At 44.2% G+C, this 9727-nt stretch overlaps 1 protein-coding gene across 3 annotated transcripts; it reads left to right on the top strand.

Annotated features, from left to right (window-relative positions):
- Positions 1-209: 209 nt before the first annotated feature.
- Positions 210-9140, top strand: LOC141808790 (uncharacterized). Of its 3 annotated transcripts, XM_074695499.1 has the most exons (12): positions 210-311; positions 573-698; positions 805-897; positions 1241-1303; positions 1388-1546; positions 1631-1780; positions 1859-2017; positions 2154-2309; positions 2464-2588; positions 2682-2879; positions 3244-3822; positions 5041-9140. In XM_074695499.1, the coding sequence occupies exons 1-12, from the start codon at positions 281-283 to the stop codon at positions 8086-8088; spliced, it is 4887 nt and encodes a 1628-aa protein (XP_074551600.1). In that variant the 5' UTR covers positions 210-280; the 3' UTR covers positions 8089-9140. The 3 variants fall into 3 exon arrangements, with proteins under 3 accessions (XP_074551600.1, XP_074551601.1, XP_074551602.1); XM_074695500.1 differs by lacking the exon at positions 1859-2017; XM_074695501.1 differs by lacking the exons at positions 1859-2017; positions 2154-2309.
- The last annotated feature ends 587 nt before the right edge of the window (positions 9141-9727 follow it).

Below are 9727 nucleotides of genomic sequence, written 5' to 3'. Positions count from 1 at the left end.
AAAAAGGATTTGAAGCCAGTTTTTGATGAACACTTGCTGCCTTAAAATTCAATAGGGGCACAAGGATATTTTTTATTTTCATTTTTAAACTATGTGTTTAAGTTACGATGGTTCCCTATGGAAGAAAGACTTCCTTATCCCCTGCTCTCTACTTTGATCCCGAGCATAATTGACCGTCTCGCCTGTTCACACCCCTCCGTGACGTTTTCCTGATCCACCTGTCAGTCAGCTCTGAGCTCCACGCTGAGCCGGAGGAGGTGAGAGGGGAGCTGCCAGGGGCATGACGGGACAGAGAGATGAGGACATACCCGGTGAGATTACCTTTGAAACGAGACACTTAGCGGCATGGTGCACTAATTTATCCTGAAAACACACCCTTTTTTATCGTGTTTAATTGTTTTTTTTTAAGGCTGTGTGAGTGTGTGTGTCTCTGTATGTGGTAAACCTGTAGCTATTTCTGTCGGGCACCTACTTAACTCGGATTTAGCCTGTGGTAAATTAGAGAAGTTAGCTTCAAAGTCTACGTATTTCCACTTATGATAAATAAGTTTCACTGCCATCACTGTCATCAGAAACAGGGGCCATCTTCACATTTGGAAAGAGTGGATTTGCTGACAATGTGCCTTGTAAATTCTGGCTGAAAAATGACCAGCCAGTGCAAGTATCCTGTGGAGGAGAGCACACTGCTGTCATCACAGGTTCAGATCATATATACATTTTTATTAATGTATAAAATGTGTGCTTCAAATAAGGAATAATATCCTAGATGATAACTTATTTTTTTTCCTCTGTTAATGCGTGCAGAAAATGGCAGGCTGCTTATGTTTGGTGATAATTCTTGGGGCCAACTTGGGTTTGGCTTGAAGCCTGCTGCAAGCAAACCTGCCTCAGTGAAAGGTAAGTTTCATTCCAGCAGAGCAGCAGCTCTAGACAGCAACTTATTCTTTTTTTTTTTTTCTATTCTTAATCATTTATTAAACTTCTCACTCTAGTGTTTATAATCTGTGCTCAGGAAAAGCGCCCCCTGCTGGTGATGACATCATGCCACATTTGTGATGATATAATGATGGGCCAATTTGTGTTTAAAGCCAGGACTGTCTTATTTATGCGGCTAAATTTTGGGTGATTGTGCTTAATACTGCATTTTAAACACGTCTCAAAGCTTATATTCAAATACAGGCAGGGTTTCATTTTTTTTTTCTTTTGTGGTAGGTGTAATCATTCTTTGTTTTGATTTCAGCCTTAAAGCTGGAGAAGGTGAAGCTAGTGGCCTGTGGGCGAGATCACACGATTGTCTGCACAGGTACAACGCAGCATAATGTAAAGGAGTGTCGGTTATCATCGGTGCTTTATGTAGTGTTTTCAAGTTTTTGTTTATATCTTTCAGAGCGTGGCCGTTTGTACGGTGCTGGCAGTAATCAAGATGGGCAGCTGGGATTGGGCCACTGCAACAACATCACATCCTTTCACCGGCTGCGTCCCTTCTGTGACCACGCACCAATCAAAATGCTCTCAGCAGGATGCAACACCTCAGCTGCCTTAACAGGTCCAAACAATGACAAGTCACAGTGTCATGATGTGTGTGTGTGTTTGTTGTTATTGATTTTCTGCTCTTTGTTGGTGTGTGTAGAGGATGGAAGACTCTTCATGTGGGGAAACAACTCCGTGGGTCAGATCGGTTTGGGGGATGAGGGATTCGCCGCAGAGCCCAGAGAGGTGGATGTCGGGGAAGCAGTGACGTGGGTCTCATGTGGGTCCCACCACTCAGCGTTTGTCACAGGTACCTCACAGAACACCACACATTCAGGTAACTTCAAAACTACCTCTTGGTGACGGTGTTGAGTGGGCTTTGTTTTAGTGGATGGAGATCTCTACACGTTTGGTGAGAGGGAGCACGGGAGGCTTGGGCTCCATGAGGTGCAGCTGGCCAATCACAGAGTCCCTCAGAGGGTACAAGGAATTTTGGGTCGCGTTGTTGGGGTTTGTTGTGGAGGGGAGCACACTGTGGTCCACACAGGTAAATGAAATCCTACACCAGTACACTTATTTTTGTCAAACTGAGTAATTTAGATGTCTGTTATGCATTTGTGTTTAATGCTCTGAAGTGTCACTGCTGCCAGTCACACATGTTTTGATGTGTTTTCTTGTGTTAGAGGAGAATGTGTACACTTTTGGGAGGGGTCAGCATGGACAGCTGGGCCATGGTACCTTTCTGTTTGAAGCTGATCTGCCAAAAACACTTCACCACTTCTTCAACATCAGCATCAAGCACGTATCCTGTGGGGAGAACCACACAGCGGTGATCACAAGTACGCTTCGAGTTCATTGTGTTCCAGTTGTCATTATGAGGCTGAATGTATCTTTTTAGTCACTCGTGAATTCATGAGAATAATTCTCATTTTAGATGAGTTAACGCTGAGGCAATGACTGAAAAAAACTGTCTAACTTTTCCTTCCATCACAGACGACGGGCTACTCTACACGTTTGGGGATGGTCGACATGGGAAACTTGGGTTAGGAGAGGAGAACTTTGTCAACAGGTTCAGCCCGACACTGTGCACACGATTCCTCCAGTACAATGTTCAGTTAGTGAGTAATTGTGACCACTGTGACTGTGAATTGAATGTGGGATTCCCCCTGAGCTGATATTAACATGCTGAATTATTGTTTTCCTTTTTGCAGGTGTCCTGTGGGAGTGATCATATGTTGGTGCTGGCTTCACCCAGACCACCAGAGAATGTGCCAGAGATGGACACCCTCACCCCTGAAGACTTTTTAGACTCAAAATACACAGAACTTCTCCTTCTGGACACTTTAATTGGTCCAAATACACTCGTTCCACTGCCAACCCTGGCTGCTCGAGCCCGGCACAGAGAAAAAGTGAGAGCTTCTCCATTTTTTAGACATTAACAAACCCTTAAAAAAGCTCATTTAACAAGCCTGTTATTCATTTTAATATTTGGAAGGTATGAAACACAGAAATTATCTTATCATACATTGACTGATTTAATTCTAATTCATGAGTTTTTTCCAGGTTACAGTCTTCTTGATAATTTTAGATGCTAGAAAGATAGTTATCTGTATTTGCAGATTGAGTCCAGCAGGGGGCAGTGTTGTGTTGTGATGAGGCTTTGGTGTAGTACCTCTAACTGACAGGTTGGTGGAGCTCTGTTGTTGTGACTCAAACCTTCTCATCTCTCATCTTCTTTTCCCTCTCTTCCCCCTCTGTCTCCTCCTGATTCAGGCGAGCTCTGCAGAGCTGTTTGGGGAAATGTTTCAAAACCTCCCACGTCTAAACTCTGACTTCCTCAGCACTTCCTGGCAAACTTCTAGAAATATCCCGACCCCGAAAGCCCTTTTAAAAGACAAAACCACCCCGTCTTCATCCCCTAAACCACAGTCAGCAGTAGCAACACCAAGCCCGATGTTATCCCCTAAGCTTTCGAGCCCTCGGTCACTATCATCAGACACCTTAAGGAGTAAATCCTCCAGAGCCTCTTCCTTTAAGTCTAAATCCAAAGAGATGCCTTCTCCGTTACTCTCACCGAAGTCTATAACTAAGCAAAGCCCCTTTAACTTAGCAACTCCTACAAAGAGGACAAAGAAATCCACGAAAAAAGCCTTAAGTGTGAAATCTTCATCCCCTCTATCGTCTCAAGCACCCAGCTTCCCATCCAGACCCACCAGTGGTACCTCATATCAAGATCTCAGTGGGGAGGATCACCCAAAATCACCTCAAGAGGTAGAAACCACTCAGACGGGTACAGAAGATGTGGAGGAGATCATCCCTGAGAAAGACAGCTCTCGTGTTTCGCCTGTCATGGTGAGAAAAATCATTTTAAAAGACTATTTAAAAAAATAATAATTGAACTCTGATGGTGAATGAAATAAAAAATGCATTATCAAACACACACTCAGTTTTTTCCTCTTTGGGATTTGGAGGTTGTGGCTCAGATTAGGAGCACTCCGAGGCAGGAAGCAGCAACTTTGAACACTCACCAAGTTTTCCAGGAAATGTGCATAGCTCAGCATACATAATGTACAGTGTGTGTGTGTGTGTGTGTGTGTGTGTGTGTGTGTGGATTCTTTCCACTGCTCGTGGAAACAAGCTCATTGAAGAGTTTTAGTTTCTGATTTCTCTTTTCATTTTTGTTTTCTGTCACTGTTTCCTCAAAACTGACTCAGATATCAAGATTTCTTTCAGCGTATCCACACAGACACACACACATTCACACACATACACACACACAACACCTCAGGAGAAGTTGGCAGGAGTCTCTCCACATCTCATCAGTGTTTCCACAGCCAGTGATGAAGCAAGCTGTGAGCGAGTCTCGAGTGTTGTTGTGTCACAGTCCAACATGTGTTTCTCACTGAGAGCCTCTGCTCTAGTTGTAATGTCAGATCAGCAGCTTGTGACCGTGTGTTTTATTCATGAACAGTCAGATATTCAGAGCCTCTACTGAAGCCATGATACCTCAGAGAGAGTCAAGATGCTTCTTTCAAAAGGTTAACATTCTAAATAGCGTTGTTTGTCTCATTACAGAAAATAAGGAAAGTTGCTTTCTTGTTTTCTACCCAAAGCTCCTGTAGGAATGTTCAGCATGTGTTGATTTTGGCGCCCCCTGTGGATCAATGTCAGTTCTGACAAGTCCTGGATCACGTCGAATCATAAATCTGGCTTAAAACCATCTAGTGTGGGGCCAGCAGATCTTATGCACAGGAGAAACTCAGCAAAGATAAGAGGTATCACTTTGTCCACAGGGGGCACCAAAACCAACACAAACAGAAAGCTCCCTGCAGAGGCTTTAATGACTCCAGTGCTAAGTAAATGTTTGCAGTCTGTTTTCTTTGTCTCATCAAAGTGTGATTAAAAAAACAAGAACACAAGCATTTCTTCTGACAAGCTCTTGGGAATAAAACGACTTTTTCTTCTCTTCTCACACAGCTTATTTTCCTTACAGCGCAGATGTTTTTCTTCCTGTTTTATGTTTATTTTTACATCCTCCTAAATGCTTATTTTCTCTCTGATTTATTACAGGGGAAGAAGAAGAAGGGCCGAGCTCTCAGGAGGAAAACTAAAGAAGCAGAGGAGTTTACGGATCAGTCGAGTTCTCACAAAGCCTCACCAGCAGAGCTGCGGAGAGGATCCAGCTCCTCGAAGAATGACATGTCTCCTCTGAGGAGCCCTAAAGTCACATCTAAAGGAAAGGAGAACATTTCCAAACAGTCTAATAAGTTGGAAACTCCTGATGAGAGGCAACATCTGAAGACTGCCTCCAAATTTAAATCTAAAAAACATGAGAAAATTAAATCATCTGGATCTCCTCAGTCTGTCCAGAAGACGTTGGCTGAGGTTCAGCAGAGACTGACTGAAGAGAGCAAAAATGTCCAGAGAAGTAGACACACTTTGAAGAAAGATTCACCTAAAAGTGTGACTTTAAATTCGCCTGCCTTCGACAGAGCGTCTCCTGCCATCAGAGTCACTGAGGCTGATGAAATGATCGACATATCTGCTCGAAGCGGAAGCCCAGCATCTGTACGAAGCGTTTCAAAGGAAGATTCAGAAATCAGCGACGTCAAACCTGATGAAGAGGAGAAACAATACAAAAGGAAACAAGTCCTGTCAACACCAACAAAAGAGTTACTCAGTGAAGAATCTGCATGGAGGACGAGTCAGAGTAAGACTCCATCAACTGAGAAAGAAACAACACCTGTCAGCTCACCGGTTCAGACTAAAAAATCAAAAAGTGTTAAATCTGCAGTGGTAAAAAGGAAACCTCAAAAAGAAGGATCCTCATTTACTCAAGCTGAGAGTGAAAGCAAAAGAAAAGCTTCTTCAAATGAGTTAAATTTAGCGAAAAACACAGCTCAAAGAAGTAAAAGCGGAGCTGCGGATAAGAAGAAGCAATCTAATGTTGAGAAGAGCACAAAGAAGGTGAAGGACTCCAAACCAAAGGCAAAAACAAAGCCCATAGGAAAAGAAAATAAGGCTGAAAATGACAATAATGGTGACTCTAAGGATAATAAGAGGGTCACGCCAGGAAATAAGCAGACTGAAGCTTCTATTCCTCTGTTATCACAACAGGATGCACCTTTTGAAGTGCAGGGTGATTCCATTTCCTCACAAAACCCGGAGAGAAAAGAGGCAGTTTCTCCCCGCCGTGCCAAATCGCTGTCAGGCTCCAAGCCTGTTGATAGAGATCTGTCAGTTTCTGAAACAAGCTCAGAGGAAGGAAAAGCCAAGCTGAAGGAGATCCTCACCACAGCAGCTGCTCTCTTACCTGCTGTGGGGGCTGCAGGGGCAGCTTTAGGGTTACTCAGTGAGACTGTGACAAACGTAGGAGGGTTTCAGTCTGACAGCGACACACAGGACACGGCAACACCGTTACAACCCACAGCACCCAGCCGAATGAAGCAGTTCACAAAGCAGAGAGCCATAACACGGCCTTCCTTTTCCTCCACGCTCTCACATTTTTCCTCAACTGAAGGAAGCACCAAGAGAGACGTTCAAGCCAGCATCCAATCAGAGTTTGATAAATCAGTGGATGAAGAGGAAAGTAAGGATGAGTCACAACAAGAGCCAGAGGAAACTGATGTCTCAGAGCAGGTGGATTCAAAAACAGAGAAAGAGAAGAGCGAGACAGAGGCTGAAAGAGAAGATGAGTCCTTCAAGACTTCAGAAGATGAAGGAGAGGATGAGGAGGGACCAAGAGGAACTGTTGTGGGAGATAAAGAAGAAGAGGAAGAGGAAAAAGAGGAAAGAAAAGTTTTAGAAGAGGAAAAAGAGGATGAGTACACAGAGGACGAAGAGGAGCAAGATAATGACACTGCTGAGGAAGATGGTGAGGAGGAAACCGGCTCGGATGAAGAGGAAGATGAAGACAGCATGATGAAAAGTGATGCTTCAGAGGCTGGGGAGGAGGATGAAGAGGAAGAGGAGGACGAGGGGGAAAGCAAAGAGGAAGGAAGTGAAGAAGAGAGTGTCTCTGAGGTGAACGAGGCAGCAGAGGAAGAGGAAGGTGAAGAGTCGAGTGAGGAAGAGGATATAGCAGAAGAGGAGGAGGACGAAGGGGAAAGTGCAGCTCAGACCGAGGAGGAGGAAGAGGAGGGGGAAGCAACAGTTTCTGAGTCTGAAGAAGGAAGTGATGAAGATAAAAACGAAAATGATGAGGACGAAGAGGAGGAGGGTGAATCTGAGGAGGAGAAAGATGATCAAGACTCCTCAGATAGTGAGGAAGAGGAGGAGGACAAACAGGATGAAACTAGTGTTGAGAATGAAGAAGAAGAGGAAGAGGAGGAAAGTGGGGCTGATGAAGAGGAAGAAGACCAGGATGAAAAAAGTGATGAGGAAGAAAAGGAGGATGAAGAAGAGGAGGATGAAGATGAAGCATCATCAGATGAGGAGGAAGAGGAGGAAAGGACTGAAGATGAGGAAGAAGAGGAAGAGGGTGAAGATAAGGAAGCAGGGGAGGAAGAGGAAGACAAGGAAGAGAGTGAAAGTGAAGAGGAGGAAAGTCAAGAGGAGTCAGAGGCCAGTGATGATGATGATGAGGAAGAAGGGGAGGAGGAGGAGGAAGAAGAGGAGGAGGAAGTTAGAGCAAAAAAAGTGACAAAAGTCAGAGGAAAAAAAGATGAGGATGAAAGTGAAGATGAGGAAGAAGGAGGAGAAGAGGAAGAAGGTGAAGGAGAAGAGGAAGCTGAGGAAGAGGAACAAGAAGAAGAGCAGGAAGAAGATGAAGCTGAGGAGGAGGAAGAGGAGGAAGAAGAAGAAGAGCAGGAAACAGCAACCAAAGTAAAGCCAAAGAAGGATACAAAACTCAGCGCTAAAGGAGGAGAAGATTCTGATGAAGATGAGAGTGAGGAAGAGGCTGGGGAAGAAGAAGAGGAAGTGGAGGAGGAGGAAGAAGAGGAGAGAGTTGAATCTCAAAGTTCAAAAGTGGTTAAATCAGATCCACCTGCTGCGGACAGAAAAGAGAAACAACAGAAGGAAAAACCCAAACCAGCACCGAGGACGAAGCAGAAGAAAGAGGAGAATCCTCAGCAGCTCTGGAACGACGTCCTGCCCCAGTACCTGGACCTGCAGTGAGCGCTCAGACAGGTTCACATTATTCACACAACACCTGGAAACAGTATAAAGTGAGTTTCACAGAGAAAAACTAAATCAGGTTTTGTTTACACAGCTCAGACGATCACAGAGACAGATTGCTTCCTGCTCACAGAGAGAAAAACACACTATTAGATGTTCCATTAAAAACGTAATCACAGACGTGATTGATGTGAGATGTAATGAAGATTCGCTCCCTCTATCGAGCCTTGATTTGCTCTGGGTTGTAGCTGATTGTCTCATAAATGAATTCATGTTGAGAGAGTGCCTTCATCTTCATAACACATGCTTCATCTCTGTTTGAGGTCTCAGCGTGACTCCGGGTTTCACTCCATTAATGTGTCTGTGGACTCTTCTCTCTCTTTGTGGAGACTTCTGTAATTTCAGACCGTGTTACGATCACTCATGTTAGGTAGGAGTGACTTTTATAGACTTTTAAAGGCTTAAAGCTTGAAGAGACAAAACATACACTTAAAGAAAAGACACCCCATGAGCTTGGACACGCCCTCAATCCAGAGTCGTTGACCGTGACGCTACACCAGAGTCTCAGAGGAGTCTGTTAACCCTTTCCTCTTCTGACCTCAAAGAGACAATTCAACGGTCTGCTGAACCCTTGTGTAATTACAGCTCGGGAGATCCTCAGGCAGCTGCTTCACCGCACGCCTCCCTTTCCTGCTTCCTGTCAAGATAAAGAACACTTTGACACCTTCATGTGCGGACTCGCCCCCTCACACACTCCGCAGGGTCTCAAACCGAACATTGAGCTTGTGGAAGAAAAAAAATTGCCTGATTAGTTATTGAGGAGCTCTGTACTCTCTCCTCTTCCTCTGTGTCTGTATATGTTTTAAAATCAGAATATTAACCTGACACTTACACAGAATTGATCTGCAGAACTAGAGACTCAAACTTTGCTGAAACACAGGCCATGGAGGGTAACATACCAGTGAAACTTTGCTGTAGAACATATCTTGAGAATGGAGTTGCTAGGAAACAACATGGATCCAACTTAACTTTCTGTAAGAAGTTCATCATTAGGCCGAATAAAACTTTGTTTAAAACTTCAACGTTTTCCTCCTCTGTGTGGCTGCTTCTTGGGTTTGCTTGTGTGTGTGTCTGATAAAAAGATGTGAACATTTTGAGGTACAGCGTCTCATTTTCCTCTAATTATCTTACTAGCATCACTGATTGAACAGGATGCCTTTCATTTATCTCTTGTGACATAAACCATCCTAAAATCACTAAATTTTGAAAAAAAAACTTGTATTTAGTTACCTTTTTTGATTTTGCAAATACAAAATAATCCCTTCATTCAGCCTCTGTCTGAAACTCTTGTCTTGAGCTGCTGTCTCTTTAAGAACCCCTCGCTCTACAACCCCCTTCCTTCTGATTGGCCAACCCAAGGAAGCCTGGAGGCCTGAAAAGAGGCGGGTTTATGGCCAGACCTTATTGTTTTAGGCCCGCCCTTGCAACATGTCATGAATTATGCCGCGTTTCCACCAAGCAGTCCGGGTCGGTTCGTCTCGGTACGGTGTGCTTTTAGCGGCGTTTCCACAGACTCATCCCGGGACGGATCCCTAAAAACCGAGACGAGCCGTCCCACTTTTTTGGGACCCTTTCGTAT

This window comes from Halichoeres trimaculatus, unplaced genomic scaffold (genome assembly GCF_033239565.1).
Source record: "Halichoeres trimaculatus isolate MK-OKI-2021-1 unplaced genomic scaffold, fHalTri1.1 fHalTri1_scaffold_19, whole genome shotgun sequence".
NCBI classification, from domain to species: domain Eukaryota; kingdom Metazoa; phylum Chordata; class Actinopteri; order Labriformes; family Labridae; genus Halichoeres; species Halichoeres trimaculatus.
Note: the sequence above shows the minus strand (reverse complement) of the source record. Positions and strands in the feature narration are given on the sequence as shown.